Source organism: Mus pahari, chromosome 1 (assembly GCF_900095145.1).
Source record: "Mus pahari chromosome 1, PAHARI_EIJ_v1.1, whole genome shotgun sequence".
Taxonomy (NCBI): Eukaryota; Metazoa; Chordata; class Mammalia; order Rodentia; family Muridae; genus Mus; species Mus pahari.
Genome location: NC_034590.1, coordinates 135,305,105 through 135,326,310, shown reverse-complemented (window position 1 = coordinate 135,326,310; position 21,206 = coordinate 135,305,105). Strand labels below are relative to the sequence as shown.

Sequence of the window (21,206 nt, the reverse complement as noted above, 5' to 3'; positions counted from 1 at the left end):
TGAATTCAAATCAAGATGCAAAAACTGTGTGGAACATAGTCTCCTTCTGCTGCATTCAGATCAAGATGTAAAAACTCTCTGCTCCTCTAGCACTATGTCTTCATGAACACTGCCATGACAATAATGGACTAAACCTCTGCAACTGTAATCCAGCTCTAATTAAATGTTTTCTTTATAAGAGTTGTCATGGTCTTATTGTTTCTTCACAGATGTTGAACCCCTAACCAATACAGAAGTTGGTACCAGGAGTGGGGTATTTCTGTAATATTCCTGAGCATGCTTTTGTTTGGAGAATTGTGGATTTGGGGACTTTGGATATAAAAAACACTGGATCCAGGTAGTGGTAGCTCATGCCTTTAATCCTAGCACTTATGAGCCAGAGACAGGCACATCTCTGAGTTTGGGGCCAGGTTGTTCTACAAAGTGGGTTTCAGTATAGCCCAGGGCTTCACAGAGAAACCCTGTTTTGAAAAACCAAATGAAGAAGAAGGAGGAGGAGGAGGAGGAGGAGGAGGAGGAAGAGAGAGAGAGAGAGAGAGAGAGAGAGAGAGAGAGATATCTGTATGAGAAGATCTAGAAGGCATCTGAAATACTCCACATCTTTGATTTGCTGTTTTACTGTTTCCTTCATGCTAATAAGTTCAATGTCTCTAAACAGCAGGAAGAAAAGAGTCAATAGTTGAGGCGTGGTGGGACAAACATGATAGGGTAATGCTTAAACAAGAGCATAAAATCAAGCTAAGATGAAAGACATTTAAGGATGAACAATACTCACGATACAGTAGCGGAAGATGTCAGTTGATTTAAAAGCTACAATTTTGGTGGCTCCAGAAACATTTTTGTATTATGAACTAGAGACCGTCCTAACACGGAATTTTTCAACCAGTTAACAGAGAATCATATATATTTGTTAGCATGCATATCTATGTTTTTTTAAGGATCTAAATACTAGATCTTAGGCAACTGCATGTTCTGTTAAGTCACAGGTAAGCGGAACTTGGTAGCAAAGAATAAAACAAACCAGCAGTGCGTTCCTGTTTGCTACTGACCCTCTTGAGTTGTTGCTGTAACTGCTCCCTCATGGACTCAGGACAATTGTCCAGCTGGGTCTTCTGCTCCGAGTACAGCTCCTGAAGCCTCTCTAGCTTTTCCCTCTCAGCATCAAGCTTTACCTTCTCCTGAAGTTCAGGGATCAGAAAAGAGAAGGATGGGTATTAACCTTCACGCCCCAGGCAGGTGCTAGCGGGCATCCCCGGTGGTAACAAACAGGCACAAGCATACACTAGGAATGAACAAACAGAGCTTGTTAGTGGTTAGGGCCAAGAGATAAGAACAGAATGGAAGATCCTGCCTTCTCCAGATAGCCTCCTTACCAGGTATGGACACCTACCGTCATTTCTTCACTCCCTCCTGCTACCACATATGGGGTGGGGGCTGGGGTGTGTGTGCAAAGAATGAGCAGCACTGCTCCATGGCCCACAAGGAACAAAGAGATGCCAGCTAGCTGCATCATATACTTTCTGGGCCAAGAGTCCTTTGTCTGAAAACTGGATAAAGCAGGGGAGCTGTTGATTTGCCTTTAAGTACCCTCTTGATCCAAACTGCTAGAGCTTTGGGAAATTTCTCCAGTCAGAGGTTTGCTTGCTCCTGGCCGCCTATTCCTCCCTCTGAAATGGTTCTAGCAATGGGGAAAGCTCCGAGATGAAATGAAAAAATCCAGAGATAAACTCTAACCCAGATACAGAGGGTAGGGGAGGAGGGAGGGAGAGAGGGGTAGGGAGGGAGGGAAGGAGGAAGGGAGGGAGGGAGNAGGAGGAGGAGGAGGAGGAGGAGGAGAGAGAAAAGAGGAGAGGAGAGGGGAGAAAGACACCATGGGTTAGGAGTCAAGAAAGCATGGTTATGAGGGCTGGCCAATTGGAGTTAAGAGCAGCCCAGATAAAACATAGTAAGTAATATCTAAGGGTTATCAATAGGAGATAGATTTTAATAGCATAGAGCTATTATATCTGCTCAACATTAGTGCTAATAAAGGTTTATTATAATATAAAGATGTCTTTTATCTGGGAACTTAATAATCAAAGGCAGAGTAGACGCTCTGGATTGAGATTCAATATAACTAACAACAGTGGCCTCAGGCCAAGAACCCACCCAGGTAAGCTTGCATCTTGTGAAAAGGAATTAAAGGAAAGCTTAAGTCTAGGTGTGGTGGTTCACACCTTTAATTCAAAAATTTCCAAACAGAGGCATGCAGATCTCTGAGTTCAAGGCCAACCTAGTCGATAGCACAAGTTTCAGAACAGCCAAGCTTAAGCGATGAAGAAAACCATCGAAAACTGAAATGTTGGTGAAGATGTAATTGAATGGGGGGTGGGGGTGGGGGTGGTCCAATTCCAGCAAGCAGCAGAATTGGCAGCTTTGGCCGCAATATCTTGGTTAGGATCTCTATTGCTATGGTAGCAAATAGACCATACGCCATTTTGCTATGACCAAAAAGCAAGTTGGAGAGGAAAGGGTTTATTTGACTTACATGTCCAGATCATAGTCCATCATTGGAGGAAGTCAGGACAGAAACTCAAGCACCACTGGAACCTGGAGGCAGGAGCTGATACAGAGGCCAGGGAGGGTGCTGCTTCCTGGCTTGCTTCTCATGAATTGCTTAGCCTACTTTCTTCTAGAACCCAGTCATTACCACCCATCATAGGGTAGGCACTCTCCCACTGATTATTAATTTAGAAAATGACTTACATCTGGATATCACGGAGGCATTTTCTCAAACAGAGGCTTCTTCCTCTCTGATGACTCTAAATTGTGTCATGTTGACACACAAAACTAGTCAATATAAAAGAGTAAAGATTAGAATAAAGGGGTTATGGCACGTGTGTAGCAGGGTCTTCCCTCCGTGAAGGCCTAGAAAGAAAGGGGTTATGGAATCTCCCTCCATGACTGAGGAAAGTCGCTAAAGCCAGGCATGTTGTATCCCTGCATGGAGGCACAGAAAGGCCATTGTGTGAAGTTGTGATGGTGAAGTCTGGATTGCCTTGGAGACCTCAGGAGGTTAGAGATGCCAGAACCATGGGATACCTGCCAAAGAAAGCTGCTAACAGGGAGTAGAACCAGTCCATGAGAAAGCAGTCAACAATGCTGAAACCAGTTGGAGATCTGAAGAGCATTTTGACAACAGACATGGAGATGGTGAGTTTGGAGTTTGCCCAGTTGATTTTTGGTCTTGCTTTGGTTCAATATTTTCTCACTATGTTCCTTTCCATACATCTTGGAACAGTAATATATATTCTGTACCATGATGTATTGGAAGTATATGATCTGATTTTTGATTTTGATTTTTATAGGGGATTAATCTCAGGAAATACTTTGAACTTTGGACTTTTAAACATTGTTGAGACTGTGATAGACTATGCAGACTTTTGAATTTGGACTAAATATATTTTGCATTATGTTATGGCTATAAATCTATGGGGGGGGGCAAAGAGTGGAATATGTTAGCTTGAATAGGTATGACCCCTGTAAACTCATGTATTTGAATGCTTGGCCCATGAGGAGTAGCACTATTAGATGTGGCCTTGTTGGAGTAGGTGTGGCTTTGTTGGAGGAAATGAGCCATTGAGGAGGCAGGCTTTGAGGTCTCACAGATGCTCAACCCCTTCCCAGTTTGGCACAAAGTCTCTTTCTACTGTTTTTGGATCAAGATGTAGAACTTTAGGCTCCTCCAGTACCATGTCTGCTTGCATGTTGTCATGATGTAATGATAACGGACTAAACCTCTGAAAATGTAAGGCAACCTTAATTAAGTGTTTTCTTTGTAAAAGTTACCATGTTCTTCACAACAATAAAAACTCTAACTAATAGAGTGTCCCAGGTTTCCTGAAGGTTTAGTGCCTGGATTTTTTTTTTGAACTGGGATATTAATTTCTTCTGCCTTGTGTCCATACTTGAAATTCTCTCTTCTCTCCCTTGTAATTTGTTGATGAAGCTTATCTTTTGGGTTTTTGTTTGACACTCTTAAGTTTTTCATTTCCACTTTTATTTGTTTGGATTTTCTTTTGTGATTCTATCATTTTCTTAAGTATATTTTCATGTCTTGAAATGTCTTCATTATTTCATTCAATAGTTTGTATTTTCCTGAAAGCATTTCTTCATATTCTCTTTAAACTCTTTGAACACATTTGAATTGTTATTTCAAAGTACTTGTCTTGTACTTCAGCTAAATTGTTTTTTGCTTAGCCTATTGGAGTAAGGTTGGTGTCTTCTTGAAGAGGCATCTTGTTGTGGTTGCTCATATCTGTACTTTTTGTGCTGAGATTTGGCCATCTGTAGCTATGATGTTTGGGATGTTTATTGGTGTGGGTATCTGCTCTTGTCTTTGTTGGGCCAGTGTTCTGCTCTTTGGTTGCTCTTGCCCACTCTAGATCCTAGGAAAATGTGATGGCAGGGCAGTACCTAGTAGAGAGTGCCTTCAAGTATCTAAGTGACACAAAGGAATGGAAATGGGGTAGGAGTCAGAAAGAGCATCAGGAAAGAGCTCATGAGACCCTGGGTCCGCAGCAGGAGGTGGAGTCCCCAGGGAATGGAGGTGGAATGGGAGGAGGAGCCTCCTGGAGACTTCAGCAAGATTAAAAGGAAGTCTGGGAATACTGGAATGAAAGAGCTGGTGATTTTTAAATAAAGGACTTTTTGTGATGTATTATTATTATTATTATTATTATTATTATTATTATTTGATGATGGTGATGATGATGATGGTTTTTGGAAATAATGCCAAATACTTCATCCTTGATTAAAAGTACTATTTGACAGGCTTACATAAGACCTTCTTTGTATACCCAAGATACAATTCACAAACCACATGAAGCTCAACAAGAATGAAGAACAAAATGTGGATACTTCGGTCCTTCTTAAAAGGGGGATCAAAATACCCATGTGAGGAGATACAGAGACAAAGTGTGGAGCAGAGACTGAAGGAAAGGCCATCCAGAGACTGCCCCACTTGGGGATACATCTCATATACAGTTACCAAACTCAGACACTATTGCAGATGCCAACAAGTGCTTGCTGACAGGAGCCTGGTATAGCTGTCTCCTGAGAGGCTTGAAAAGTGCCTGACAATTACAGAGGTGGATTTTCACAGCTATCCATTGGACTGTGCATAGTGTCCCCAATGGTGGAGCTAGAGAAAGGACAGAAGGAGCTGAAGGGGTTTATAGCCCCATAGGAGGAACAACAATATAAACCAACCAGTAACCCCAGAGCTCCCAGGGACTAAACCATCAACCAAAGAGTACATGTGGTGGGACCAATGGCTCCAGCCACACATGTAGCAGCGGATGGCCTTGTGGGACATCAATGGGAGGAGAGGCCCTTGGTCCTGTGAAGCTTCTATGCCCCAGTATAGGGGAATGCCAGGACAGGGAATCAGGAGTGGGTGTGTTGGTGAGCGGCGTAGGGGGAATGGGATAAGGAGTTTTTGGAGGGGAAACCAGGAGAGGGGATAACATTTGAAATGTAAATAAACTATCTAAAAAAAAAAAAAAACCTTCTTTGTTAGCAACCAAAGAACTAAGATCTCATCTTTATTCCAATTTGAGGTGACATGCTCCTCATACAGACCGCGAATAGTATTTGGGCTATAACTAGATTTCACTGTTTTGACCTCTTACTCAGAGCATTTGAAAATAAACAAACAAGTTGAAATTGAGAAAAACTGGCCAAAAGTATTTGGAGTTTGGAAGAACAAATGTAGTCAGCACAGCTGGAAGGGTAAACTGTAGGAGTTAAGGCCTTGAGAATGTCACACAATGAACATAAGTGTTCCTGGCAAGTTAGGGTTTTGCTCATACTTGTCAAAGGTCTACAGCATAGAAGGGTCCAGAAGCAGCCTATGGGAAAGCTTGACTCAGAAAGTTATTTCTACTTCCTTCAGAGGAGTCAGAGGATGATGTATTCTTAACTCTTACAGGAATCAAGAAGAATTCAGTGGAAGAACTTTTGACATGAGCCTAGCCACTGGGATGGGCCACCACACTAAGCAGGGTGCTGGCTTCCCTCACATGTGGAATGTATGAGGAAGTCCCCTATTCCCCTATCCTGTGTAATGCATGGGGGGGGTCATTACAGACCTTCCCATTCTCTATAACCTATTATACAGACTTTATATTGGGTTTTCTTAAGTGCAGCACAGATGGAGGAGTTTATTGTGGAAATTAAGAAATTGGGATCTTAAAAAAGTTTACTCTCAATAAAACAGGAAATATTAATGATATTCTGAAATGAGCTTCTTGGAAACATTTGATTTTTAAAAAATAGTATCACTTGACTCAAGCTAGACTTTATTATGTAAATCAAATGGAAATTTTAGTGATTATCCTTGCGTTTTTGCTGTGTTGATTTAGCTAGCTCATGCACCAAATTGCCAATCTCAAGTTTGTGATGTATATATCCCCAAAAAACTTTTGAACATATGGAAGTGCTTTTATGAATTATGCTTATGTTAGTTTCTAAAGTGATTTTCACACTAAGATAGTGTAGAATTAGATTTGGCTACAAGCACCCAGACCCAGAAATCAACAGAGGCTGTTCACATAAGGTTTTATACTCTCATGTAAAAAGTCTGGGAGAGAGCAGACCAAAAACTAGCATGGAGGTTTCACAGATGGTCATAAGAATCTTATTCCTTGTAGCTTTCTGCTCCACTATCCCTTGAGAAAGATCCAGAATGGCTGCTGGATACCAACCACAGTGGTCACTTTCCGTGTAGCAGGAACAGAAATATAAGAGACTGCCCCAGGAAGCGGTATAAACGGCTTCCACTAGTGCTCTGTAGTGCAGTGTATACCTTGTCAAAGTGTGAGGGAGGGTTGGAAAATGTTGTCCATTAGAAATATGAGGCTCTATTACTGAAGAAGAGGAGGAAGCAACACCTGATAGCAGTGGGTAACATTTGCCTCTCTTCCACAGAGGTGTTGAGTAGGTTCTGTGGCCAGACAGCTTCTTTACCTCTTTGTCCACCACTCGCTATAGTCTAACACTGATGTAGACCCTTAAAACTTATCTAGAAACGCCTTTGCTTCATATAACCTTCAGAAGGTTAGGAAGTTAAATTTTTAAAATTAATTTGTTTTATTTTTTTGGTTTTTGTTTTTACGTGCATCGGTATTTAACTTACATGTATGTCTGTGTGAGGGCGCTAGAGCTAGATCCCCTGGAACTGGAGTTATAGACAATTGTGAGATGCCGTGTGGGTGCTGGGATTTGAACCCAGGTCTTTCTGGAAGAGCAGCCAGTCCTTCTCTCCAGCCATAGGAAGTTAATCTTATACTTTCAAACAAAATGATGTCTTCTCACCTTCCCCCTAAGATACATTTAAATATTTTTTTTTATTTTTGTTAAGATATATAAGGCTTAATACAGTTTTCCTTGCTCCTAATTTGTGGGTAGGAAAACCCAAGAATGAACATCTGAGCGTATGGATCAGAGCTGGGAAGGTGTTCTAGGGAGGCCGTGCGATTCAGGGGGTTGTGGTCTTCTGAGATCAGTGGTCAGAGAAGCCGAGAGTCCAGAAGACTGTGGCCAAGATCAGGGAACCATGGCGAAAGACACTGGTTAAAATTACCTTGAGTGGCTACAGCAGAGCTTGTGTTAGCCAAACTATACTATGACTATGACTATGCCTTTGACTATAACTGTGATAATTCTGCAATGAAAGACTTCAGGTTTTCAAAGATTGGCTTCCTCTACTCTTTTTTTTTTTTTTTTTTTTAAATAACATATCCTTTGGTGTATAATGTATTTTGGAGTTTCGCTGGCTGTCTTAGGAAATACAGTCTTCTGGGCTAGGAAAACAATGCATTTTCTTAGTGATAAATTCTGCTTCTCTGTGCTGAGCCTCTAGAGTTCTGGTTGTCTGCAATTTTATGGTAAAAATACTGAATCCTTACCTCACCACAGTCTCCTACTCTTAGAAACAAGAACTTCTGTTTCTCAGATCCCCTGGATGCTACCCACAATGCTTCTTCACAAGGTCTTGTACCTTGTGATTTGCAGATGATCCCTCACAGTAGTACTTGCTTGCTAATCCCCTGAATTACCCCTTGGAAGAAAAGGAACAACACTGATTATGACAATTTGGAAGACCCTGAAAACCTTTCAGATTTCTTAAGGAAATTTAAAAAACAAAAACAAAAACAAAAACAAAAAACCTACCACTCCTGAAAGGATTTTTTTAAAAAAGAAAAGAAAAGGAAAGAAATGAGGAAGAATTAGTATCTCGTTGAATGAGTACTTCCTATTTTATGGAAGAAACTGGTTTTTATTTTCCAACAACACACAGGAATTGCTATTTTCAGATACTTATGATGAAATAGTCTGTGGCTATGAGCTATTTTTCATGTTTTAAATGTCATCTGGAGTCAGTAATTAAAATCAGAATATGCCCTAGTAGGGAAATATTTTAGTGGCTGACCTTGTTGGTGATTAATTTTTCTTTTATGTGGCTTCTATTTCTCTAGAGGTGGATGTCCGAAGCACGAGAACAGATGTCCCAAGTTTTTGTAAACAAAGACTTGGTGGAGAAGAAGAAAACGGGCTTGCTAAATGACGACACACTATGCTCTGGGATTTTGGAAAGGTATTCATTGTCTCTTCTTTTGCTTGTAGAACCCACACACCCTGGGTTTCATATTCATAAGAAAGAGGCAAGTGACCGCAGTCACATGCCAAATGCTTGGTCGTAAGAACCTACTTCTGCTTACTCTCTACCCTGTTTGCAAAAGGAGTCTTCGCTCTTAACTGTTAACCAGTCAAGGTTTGACTTATTCAAGGTTCAACTAAAACTCACATTTGATTTAGATAGTTTTCTGGCACAGGGTTCTTACTACCTGAACCTTACTTACTTAACTATTTGAAGATTGCTTCTACAATTCACTCATGAAAGTAATTTGGCATCTATGATCCTGTTTGCACATGTATAAAATGGGCATTATTAAAATCCTGACTTCAGAGGCTTGTTCTGAAGTTTAGAAGCAGTAAAGTATGAAATGTGCCTAGAAATATTGCCTGATGGTCAGAATTAGGTAAGCTGTCACTAACCAGGATTGTTTGCTCTGCTGGTCTTGAAGTCGAAGTATTTTAAGTGTCTTTCACAGGTATTTATTTCTTTGTGCGCATTCCTCCAGAGACAGACAGAGAGTCCTTGAGGGAAGGAGCTATGCGCAGTCACGCCTGCTGCCCTACACTAGGCAGAGTGCCCCTCTAGAGCAGTGCATTGGATAGACTTTGCTTTATATTGGAATTATTGAAAAATGCAGCCAAAGTAATTACGGACGATGATAAAAAATCTCTCATTGGTTTATTATCATTTTCAAAGTATATAAACATTGCAAACCTAAAAGTCATCATCCCCAAATTAGTTCTGAATGGCTTTGAAATGTCAAATGTGACCGTCTGCTTCATTTCTTAAATGGACCATTTCTTGCTTACAGGGACCCTGAATTGCCTCCTACGGGCTTTCGGGATGTTCCGATGGAATCTGCACCAGATCCGAGAAAACCGTAAGTCCTAACTGCTGCTGATTATATGAAGTGTTGATTCAACATCTTAGTTTACTGGAGTGAGGAATGTCCCGAGGTCAACAAAATGTCCTTTACATGATGTCTGGGGACTTTAGCAACAGGACTTTGTCTGTAAAGAGGCATAGCATCAGATAACAATAATGACAACAGTAACAGTAATGACTGCAGTAAATAAACAGTGCTTATTTGTGAATCCTTCCACTCTCTAGCATCTACTTGCAATCTTGAAATGGTAGCAGGGTGGCACATGCTTGTATTCCTAGCACTTGGGACGCTCTGGTGAAGGTGTTGTTCCAGGTCTGCTTCGGTTTCACAGAAAAACCTTTCTCCAAAATAGGGAGAACAAACATGCATAGGAGAAACAAATCAGTACTTTGTGAGGCTGATGCGATCAGCTGCACATGTGCAGATAATCCAAGTCACCTGTACGCACACTTCTAGCTGGGGTTAAGAAAGAAAATAGTGTGTGTTGCGATTGAGGCTCTCACCCACGAGCATGTGTCCTTTCCATAGGTCGCTAAGTGTTGTGCTTTGCTAACTTTCGTGCCTTTGTCAGTCCCGTTTTCCAAAAGCTGCCTAAGTGGAGAGCCAGTGTGGTGTCTTGTTTTTAAGTACAAGAGTATGTTTTAAGTGTGGCGTGCCTTTTGGAGGGAAGAAAATTCAGGCGTTAAGAAAAGTTTCATTCAGGCAAGAATTACAGAGTTGTTGGAGGTTAAATTCACCCAGGTTTGACTGTACAGCAAGACATGGGTGATTTTTTTATGGTGAAAGAAATTTATTTATTTGAAGTTAGCAAGAATGGCCATTTCCAAAACAATTTGACCTGGGACCACAAATATATTCTAAATGAGGTGTCTTTAAGTAAACACATGAGATAATAAATCAGGTGTGGCTAGAGGCTTACAGATGTTTCTTTCACACCTCTAATCATAGCAAGCTATAAGACAGAGGCAGGAGGATTGCATGTTTGAGCCCATCCAGGCTACACAGTCTCTAACACAATTTTTTTTTTTAACATCTTTCTAAAGAAGACACATCGCTCACAATGTTTAAATACATGACTCGGGAGCATGACTCGGGAGTATCCAGTTGTGTATTGCAGGGCTCACAATGGCAAATGATGCTGGCCTTGTGACCACACTGCTGGATGCTCTACTCTATAAACTCACCTGAAGTAGGAGCAAATAGGGACTTATTCCACCTTCTCTATTCTCTGTCCTGCAAGTCCTTTATTTAGAAATGGTGGTGTTTGTCTTCACCCTCTGATTTTCTTGGCTTTTCTCTTTCTCTCTTACTTTGCTTTGTAACATCTATTTTTCTTTCTTTTGAATTCTCCTTTTGTTACTCGAGTTCACACCCAAAGGAATTTTTTTCTGCATTTGGGATATTAATAACTATTTTTCTTGATTTTCTTTCTTCTGAATGTGTTCTGCTTTCAGATAGATAGATAGACAGATAGATAGATAGATAGATACCCAGTTTTCCATTTGTGAGTTGTCTATCCTGGATGCATTTTTCTAAGCTGGCAATTATTTTGGTCATTTATGGTTGTGATTAGTGGTGGGACAGGAAGCCCTGAGGCTTTCTGACTTGGCAGTTTCCCCGGAGGAATCTACAGTAGGCCATTCTTTCAAAGCAGCCTCATAGGGCAGATTCCAAGGGGAGGCTCCCAGTCTTTCAGCTGGTGGGTGACAGGCCTTTGTCCTGGAAGGCAAGGGTAATCTTGCTGGGACATCAGTACTAAATCTACACTGTAGAGTCACCAGATTGTGTGGTTGACCAAGGACTTTCTCCTTTACCCTTTCAAGTGAGAACATCTCCTGCTGAGGAGGGATGGGGCTAGGAAGGAGGGAGGGGTTGGAGCTTTACTGCAAAGCAAATATTTTCTCACAACTCCTTTGCTGATCTAGGATTAACATTTCTAAACCAGGGATCAACTATTCCTCTTCTCTTGAGCTCTAAAAGGTTGCTTCTCCTGTCTCTTCTGTTCTCTATGTTCTTGTGGGCTCTAATTTCCAAAAGATGCTAAAAATAACGTTTTTAAAAGTTCATTTATTTTTGAAATTATAACATAATTACATTGTTTTCTCCTTGTCTTTCCTCCCCCCAAACAGTCCCATATACTCTGTGCTCTCTTTCAAAATCATGGCCTCCCCCCCCCATTAATTGCTGTTGTGTATTTGTGTGTTCATATGTATATTCCTAAATAAATAAATACAATCTAAAGTTTTAATGGCATCTTTGAGGAAGCAGGATTGGTGTACATCTTCAAGTTTAATTCTGAACCCACGTAGTGTCTCCTGACCACCTTCTTACACTGTCTCCCCCATCCCTATGACCTGGTTATGTTTTTCCTTGTGGGTGACCATAGCACTGTGCTCCCCTTTTGTCTAAGCGCTGGTCATCTTTTTGTATAATGATTTCGATTCCTGTCTTTCTTGCTAAGTTCCATGCTCCACGGGGCAAGACTGTCAGACCTCCATCCCCTGTGGGTTCTGGGCTGTGGGGAGACTGATACACTATAGCTGTGTCATATTTACATCTTTAACAAATTGTTTATATCTACGGTTGCACCACAAATTATGAGGGAAGAGGAATGTCAAATTCCTATCTTATTTGATTTAGGAATTCAATGCCTTATAGATTCCAATATTTTCAAATCTATTTTAGTAAATGCACGAGAACACAAGTCTAGAAATCAGCACTAGTTAGAATTGCAAGAATTACTTCTTTATGTAATTTGATTTGTGTGTATGAGCAAGTAAACAAATATGTAAGCAACTTCCAGCCCTCTTCAACTCATTCCATATGTAATTCTTCCTTTCAGTGAGTGTGTATTAATTACAGGATGCCACGTACAGCAGAATTCTGTGCTGGTTTGGAATCTGCACTCTTGAATATTAAAAATCCTTCTGCTGTTTGCTAGCGGTACAGCTGAGGAAGTTAAATGTCAACTTTAAAAGGCAATGAATAAGAATGAGTTTGCTCAATGGACCAAAATAATGTACTTCAGCTTATAAAAGAAAAGCTGTATTCATAATGTAAATTTAAACTTCATACTACCTCTTAAGGAAAAAAATTAGAATGTGGGTATAGCCTTACTCTTTAGGACCAGTTGTTACCTTAATTTCTAGATAATGCCATTTATGTTATAATGGCGTTGGTTTGTCTGCTTCATTTTCCTATAACTAAACCTGTGGCGGCTACATCACTTTGCAATAATATCAAGAAAATACTGTTTATTCATAAATTGGTAGCAGATACCTCAATAAAACACTAGATATAAGAACAGCTATAGTATTTCCTACCACTGCCTTAACACTACTGATTTTAGTGAGGAAAGGAGACTCTCTGAGTAATGTGTTCTTCACATGCCATGGGCTGAAGAAAAATTGTCACAGAGAAATGTGATGGCTAGTTTTGGTTTGTTAATTCGATGGTATCTGTAATCAAGTAAATCAAACTGTTGGGCACTCCTGTGAGAGATTTTCTTGATCAGGCTATTTGAAGCAGAAAGAGGAATCCTAAACTGTGAGTAGTACCTGCCAGAGGCTGTCCTTCATTGATGTGAAAAGCAGTTTCTCTCTAGGAATCCTTCAGGCCTTCAGCTCCATCTTGGGACCACCGGGACATCCAGCATCGTGTACTGAGCAACAGATTATTCCCCTCTCCCATGTGAGACAGCCATTGTTGACCTACGATCACATGCTGTAAAACAGTCTAATAACTCCCCCTTTAATAAACATATTTTTTCTGTCACTTTTATTCCCTTTGAGGACCCAGGGTAGCATAAGAAAGCAGTTAGTTGGAGACTACAATTGACACCAAAGACATAAACTTGAAATGACATTTGTAGACTTGGAGGCTCAATCATCCAGTGCTTCCCTTGAGATTCAGTGAACATGCATTACCAAATATGCTAACTTAAGTTTTTTTCTTTGCCTTTAAGGTTAATTTAACTTAATTTGGATGTGCTATTTATGAGGAATGGGAAAGTAATTCACTTGTAAGTGGGTCCTTGACTATCTGATTATCTAATACAAACTCATTTTATATGAAGGTCTTAGCTATCAGAAGACACACACACACACACACACACACACACACACACACACATCTACACACAAATGCATACCTATGTGTGGTCCCGTATTAAGAGTTTTTAGGAGAAATCAGGACTGCTTACCTACTGCCTTCCTTCCTTCCTTCCTTCCTTCCTTCCTTCCTTCCTTCCTTCCTTCCTTTTTTTTCTTTTTGAATAAAGAAAATTCAATTCTGGCACAAGGTATTTGCAGAGTAAGAAGTATGTCCATAGGAGCTGGCATTCTTTGAGAGAAATCCAGTACTGAGCACCCATTGCTGAGTAGAGAAATACCCAAGGAAGACTTTGCCCAAGTCTTTGTCAGCTCTAAGTTCTACATGTTGTCATTGTTATGCCTCCTGTGACAGCAATTGGTGCATATTTATTGAAACTTTGTAATAAATATGTCTTGTTTCCATAATATAGAGGAAAAATTAACAGTATATTGGTCACTGGGTAGTTTTTGATACAAATGACTTCTCAGAACAAGAACAGTATATATAGGGAACCTGGGACCTACTTCTGGGCCTGCCCAGAACCTGCTAGGTGACCTTGATCTTAGCTAATAAGCTTCTCTTGCTTCCATCTGGAATATGAAGGGTTTGAATCAAATGATCTGTAAAATCCTTTTCCTGTGCTAATTTAATGACTGCAAGGGGGAAAGTATCTAAATAGGCAGATTAAATGAGACCAAAAGGTAGTTGAGGCAGTTAAGTATCCATTATTGGCAAGGGGCTCCCCTCCATGTGTATGAAGTGGGCTCTTTACAGTAACAGTAGCAAGCTCAGACCACAGCTGTAGTTCTTGTAGTCCATTCCTCTCAGGAGGCAGCCAGCATCTCTAAAATCTGCTGCACTCTGGGAGGGAAGGGAGACTGCATATAAATCACAAGAATGTTTTTGTTCTCTTTGTCTTTTCCCCTCTGAACGTATGAAGGAAGGCATTTGTTTTCTCTCCTGCTTACTGTTTGATGGCTTGTCTCTTGTTGCTGAACATATTTTGAGAAAGAAAACACTGTAAAAAAAAAAGTCCCTGTAAAGATGTGGAGTAGATAATAATAAAAACACCGTGACAGGGAGTGTCGGGGCAGAGGAAAGATGGCAGAACAGAAGGGAAACAGATCTGAACCTCATGCTTCTCTCCAGCTCCTGGAGGACCTTTCCTCTTTGTGTGTCGGGGCGTGTTCTCTTGGGCAGCCCTTGCTTCCATCCATTGTAATTCAGCTAAGCCATGTCTGGGTTGAGTCTGCTCCCTTTGCCCTCCCACAAGCCCAGGTGTTGGTCACATGGTCCAGACTTGGACATTTAAGGAATATGCTAGGATAGTGAATGGAGTTTGGGGGCATTGCCTCTTCCTGCTCGAGTTTCAGGTTCAGAGGACGTCCTGCTCCTGGGGGAACAGCTATCTGTAAGTCAAGTTAAGCAGACCTAGAAAACAGGCATTTTGAAGACAACCTGTTGGATATGCTGGTATTTCCCTTCATTACTCAAGTTTGAGTTGGGCTCCAATAACTTGTAAATATGAGAGTAAAACTAATGAAAGCAAATATTCCCAAAAAGCGAACTATGTATCAACACTATTCCAATGGCCTTGTATATGTTAATTCATAACTCCTAAGAGTTCTCTAAATAGATCTCATCATTGGTGTTCTGTATAGAGTAAAACATATGCACAGAGACCAAACTAATACATCCGAACTCTCTCAGGTGGTATTTAATAGCAAGCCAAGATCTGAGTTGAGACGTTTAGATGTTGGTGAGATCTACCTGTTGAGACAGGTAAAGGCACTTGCCACCAAATCTGATGACCTGAGTTCAATTCTCAAGATATAAATAGTGGAAAAAGAGATCTGAGTCTTGGACTTTGCCTTTGCATGTCCACAAACATACCATGGCATGTGAGCACATACATCCACCACACACATGCAACAATAATAAATGTAATAATTTATTAACACCAAAACTTAGGGTCTGAAACGTGTACTGTTCAACAGAATGGTAGGACAATTATAATTTTGATTTATACTTTAGTTCTCTGTACATCATTTTCTTTTGTATACATGGGGATAATAATTGCTACATTAGGCAGGCCTGACTCCTGGGGCACTGTTTGTACATGAGGATGTTTTATTTCAGGAATCTACTCACATAGAGCATAAGGTCTGCTCTCTGAACCAGAAAAGCCATTGGTATAATTTACGTATAGGAGAGCATAACCTCTGAGTCCAATTCTCCAGGCATGTGAACTTGGAATGGGGATGGAGTGTAAATTCAGAATCCTAAGTCCTGAGGACAAGGAGCTCTGGGTGTCTGAGGGTGACATCCCAGCACAAGGAGAATAGATATGGTCCTTCTGCCTTTAGTTCTGTTAGGACTGTTCCTGGACTGGAGGATTTGCACAAAGCTAGGTGGGGAGCATCCTTTCTCAGTCTCAGTCAAATGCGAATCTCTTTCATAGACAGCCCCACAGACATAGATAGAAATAGTGTTGTTCTAACTCTCTAGGTATCTATTGACCCAGTCGAATTAACATGAAATTAACTATTATGAGCAGTAAGCTTCTAAAGTTCAAGTAAGAATTTCCAGTTTTTAAGCAAGTGGAACTACTGGATACTCAGGCATGCATAGACTCTAGCTAGATACTTCCTCCTACAAAGCAGGATCATGTGATTATCCTTCTGGGCCTGGAGTTGGTTGTCTGCTATACTGACTGATGGTGCCTTTCTAGTTGACTGAATTTGTTGAAATGACTTCAGAGCCAGCCAATCACTATTTCTCTTCCCATTACTCCTGTCTATGATGTACCCCTCATCGGCTGATGTGGATGCTGCCAAATCAATGGGGTGCTTTCCCTTACAGCCATATTTGGGGTAGTGGCACAAGTCATGATTTGATATGAGATTTAGGTTCTGTATCTTGGCAAGGAACGTTTTCGCACTTAGTAATAACTTGTCCCATTTGCTATCATTGCATGGTGATTCAAATGATTTGGTAACAAAAGTTATGTCAAAGCACGTGATATAGTGTCTCTTGGATTTAGAGTTTTGATGTGACAGCTGACAAATGGCTGATTCACGTTGCCCTCTGTTCCATAATTAGCTTCTACATCCAAATCCATTATAGTAGCTTTTCAAGCTGCATCAACAAAGTTGGATCTCTTGGGTTTTCAGATATGCTCAAGGAGGTAATCAAGATGATAGGGTTAGGCATCCTTGATTGCCTATTGTGGTTGTCAGTTTTTCAGGTGGCTGCAGTAGCCCCTTCTCTCCATGTGACAGAAAGAGTCATTGGTTATCTGCCTCCCACTGCTGCTGGGCTGGTTTTGTGAAGGTTGTGACAGAGTGTTGCAGAAATGAGATTCCAAACTTCTCAGTACAGACTTTAAAAAAAACAGTTTCTACTTTCTGGTTCTTGGACTCCAGCTGATAGACTGTGAAGTTTAAAATGCATACAGCAGTCCCATGGAGGTAAGACAACAAGCCATATTGACATCTCCTGCCGAGTTCTTACATAATAATAAGAAAAACTATCAAGAATCAAAGTGAGTTGTCTTGGTTAGCATAGTGGTTCTGACATCACATGGAACAGAAAACCCAGCTGAGCCCAATAACCCCACCAAATAATCAGAGATAATAAAGTGCCTGTTTTGTGTTACTAGCTTTGGATCTATAGAAATAGATAATTGAGAATCTTCATGTCTCTAAACACCATGCTTATGTAGTTATTTCTTCCAATATTAGACCTGTAGTAATATTTTTGCCATTGCTAAGTAGAGATGCATGCCGGTCAAATGTCAGGGGCTCATAAACTAGTAAATCAGGTGAGTGAGAGACTAACTCAAAATGGGCTAAAGACTTATATAATTCTGGAAACTATGAAAATCCCAGAAGAAAACACAGGAGAAAAATCCCTTGACTGGCCTTGACAATAACTTAGTGAAAAGGACATAAAAGCATAGGCAATGGAAACAAAATTAAGTAAATGATATTTCATCAAACCAAAGAGCTAATGCACAGCAAAATAAATAACCAGCAAAATGAGAAAGGGTTTATAAGTCTTATCTGACACAGAGTTAATATCCAAAATAATCAGTAAACTCTTTTATCACCTAAAATGGGCAATATATTTCAATAGCCATCTTTAGAAGACATATAGATGGACAATAGGTATATGAAAAGGTGCTCAACCTACCTAAACAGGAAAATGAAAATTAAATCCAGGGCCTGAGGATTCAGTCAGTAAAGTGGTTGCATGAGTTACCTGAGTTTGATCTCCAGCACTCATGTGAAAAGTTGGGTATGGTACCATGTGCTTATAATCTCAGTGCTGAGGAGGCAGAGACAGAAAGACCATGGAGCCCAGATAGGAGGATCCCTGGAGCTCATTGATCATTTTTAGGGAAACACCTGAAGCTCATTGATCTGTGACAGGACGATCCCTGGAGCTCATTGGCCATACAGATGGATCCCTGGAGCTCATTGGTCAGTCACAGGAGGACACCTGGAGCTCATTGTCAATAAAGGAGGATGCCTGGAACCCAGGCTAGCCAGCTAGTCTACTGGATGAGACCATGCCTCAACAAACAAGATGGCTAGCTCCTGAGGAACAAAGCCTATGGTTGACTTCTGGCCTTTATGTGCACATGCACACACATGCACACATACACACACACAACCAAAGCCATGATGAAGTACCACCTCATTCCTGTTAATATGGATATTGTCAAAGAGATGAAAATGACAAGTTTGGCTGTGCATATGGAGAAACTAGAACTTTTCTATGTTGCTGGGCATGTAAAGTTCAGAGGCTATTGTGAAAAATAGTGCAGCAGAAATTACTCAAGATTTTTCAAATGCAACTGTTCTATGATGTGGTGTCCCCGGGTTTTGTGTATATAAGTGAACTGATATCTCACAGAGGGATCTATACACTGGATTTTATTGTACCATAATCCACAATAAGCAAAGATATAGAATCAGCCTATGAATCCTTTGATGGATAAATGAGAAAAACATTGTGGTATGCATATACAGTGGAGTATTATTTAGTCTTTAACATGGAAATCCTATTTTGAAAATAGGTGAAATCAGAGAGCATCATGTTAAGTGTACTATACACACAAAAAATGTTCTGCACTATGCCATTTATATGTGAAATCTAAAATAGGTTGAATTCCTAGAAGCAGATTGTAGAATGTTAGTTACCAGGGTCTATAAGGTCAAGTATATGGTACAATGTTGAACCAAGGGTGTACAATTTCTATCCTGAAGAGTGAATAAATTCTAGAGATCCATTGTCCTGTTAGGGGTTGTAGTTCAGGCTTGCACATGGGACATTTGCTAAGAGAGTAGGTCGTGAGTATTCAAACCACCAAAATAAAAGACAGCAGTAGGAAGATACGAGCTTAGCTGTATCAGTATTAAATTATTAATATTAAACAATTAATACTAACACTGTATTCAAGGATAGCAAAACATCACACAGCACACTAAAAACATAAGCAATCTTCCTTTTAAAAGCAGCCAAAACAGAGCCCAAGGTGAGTGTGAAGACTTTTAAATTGTTACAGTAGGGGGCTTTACACACATCTGTAATTTCCTTATGTCCCATGCCAGAGTTCCAGACAGAGGTAACACCTGAGCTGCCAGATCAATAGAACAAAAGACATAGAGCATAGAGGGTACACAGAGTCAGGGAGAGGGACCTATGTTGGGGTGAATCTGAAGTCATAATATTGTAAGTTACATAGAAGGGTTCTAGGTAGAGAAAAGCAAGAGAGAAGGGAGGCTGGACTAATGAATGGACCAACCTGTAAGTTGCTGTGTGCTAGGAGTGGCAGCAGTGTAACTCAGATGGGGAAGGGCTTCTATGTAGACGTTGACAACTGAGCTTTGAGCTCAGTGGGAGAAAAGGACACCCTTCAGCAGAGGACATAGGGCATCCTGAGGTACAAGGAGCATGGCCTATCCTGGGTTGAGTCTTCAGTCATGACAGCTGAGGGAGCAGGGCCTGAGGAATTTGCTGTTGCTCATGTCAATGGTGAGAAGTTTTCAAGCACTGACTGGGGAAAAAACAGATATTTGTGTTTAAGAAAGCACAAACTAGTAGATAAAGACCATCATGAGGAGGCTCTTGGGTATATCAAGGCTAGACAAGAGCCTGCTCTCCAGCAACGGTAGCGTGACAGGAGAGAAGGACGCAGGTTCTTGATGCATTGAGAAAGAACTGACATTTGCTGGATTGCTGGTTAATTATGGGGATGAGGCAACTTCAGGTTGATTCCTTGCCTCCCAGTACAGGTAGCCAGAGGAGGCTGAGGCCATTTGCTGTGGCAGCATCTCAGTCAGGTGACTGAGACTGGAGAACAGACAGACTCACGCTCGGCTGCTAATATCAGTATCAAAGCTGCTTCCTTTCCACAGCTTTGTCCCTTTTGTCTATTCTCCACTTTACAGCTGAGTACTATCTAGTAAGAGTAATGAGACGATAACATTGCAGGATATTCTAGATGCTGCAATAAATCTCACCAAATACGGCTCAGTGGATATGGTAACTTTCCAAAAATCAGGAAGGGACCTAGAAATCAGTAGAAGTTCGCTTTTATTTTGTCTGGTCCAGTTGATGGTAGCATGTTTCATCAATTATTATACCATGTTTCACACTTTAAATGTATACAACACACCCACATGCTTTGTCTGCATTCTGTCCTTCCTAAAGGTTATCCAAGGTCATTTGGGTGGGGTTGACCTTAACTGTGTGGAGGAAGACATTAAAGCAGAGAAATTAGGAGTCTGATTACCCATTAATTAATCCACTCATCCGTTTTATAAATATTTATGGAATAAATATGAATGGGAGGTGTTAAGATGCAGAGCGTTTAAGTGACTGTCTGAATGTTCCAGAATGACTTAAGGGCCAAGCAGAAAGGAGAAAATTTGGCTCGTATCATTGGGTCCCTGATAGGAGGAGAGAACGCTTACAGAGCTGCTAGGGATTTTTATCAAGTACTGACCTTGGATCAGGATAACTGCAGATTCAAATTGTCCTGCGGTTTATCTTTGCTCCCCATTATGTTCTTATTAGCTTCTTAGGAGGCAGTTTCTAAAAAGCTCCCTGTACTTGGAAGCTGCTGAACAGCTAATGAATTTCATCTGACTTAATCAGGAGGTAAATGCAGGAAGAAATGACAGGAGCATTCAAATCAGTTCAGTGTAAGATTGTCAGGGAAGATGGTAGCTCATGTAACTCAGGCTAGTCTCCAACTCGCCATGCTGCCAAGAATGGCCTTGGCCTCCTGATCCTCCTGCCTCTACTCCCCAAGGGCTGGGGTTACAGACTTGTAACTACTGCGTCTAGATTGACATGTAATTTAAAGGAAAATGATGGTTAAGAATGGGATGTAATTTCCCAGCACCCGGGAGGCAGAGGCAGGCGGATTTCTGAGTTCAAGGCCAGACTGGTCTACAGAGTGAGTTCCAGGACAGCCAGGGCTACAGAGAAACCCTGTCTCAAAAAACCAGAGAGGGGGGGGAGCGGAGGGGAGGG

At 40.9% G+C, this 21,206-nt stretch overlaps 1 protein-coding gene across 1 annotated transcript in view; it reads left to right on the top strand.

Moving 5' to 3' along the window:
* Window positions 1-21,206, top strand: part of C1H9orf135 (chromosome 1 C9orf135 homolog) — a 101,436-nt gene that overhangs the window by 52,536 nt on the left and 27,694 nt on the right. Inside the window, exons 3-4 of the mRNA XM_021218718.1 lie at window positions 8,520-8,638; window positions 9,492-9,560. Coding sequence (XP_021074377.1) covers window positions 8,520-8,638; window positions 9,492-9,560 — 188 coding nt within the window. The remainder of the gene's footprint in view (window positions 1-8,519; window positions 8,639-9,491; window positions 9,561-21,206) is intronic.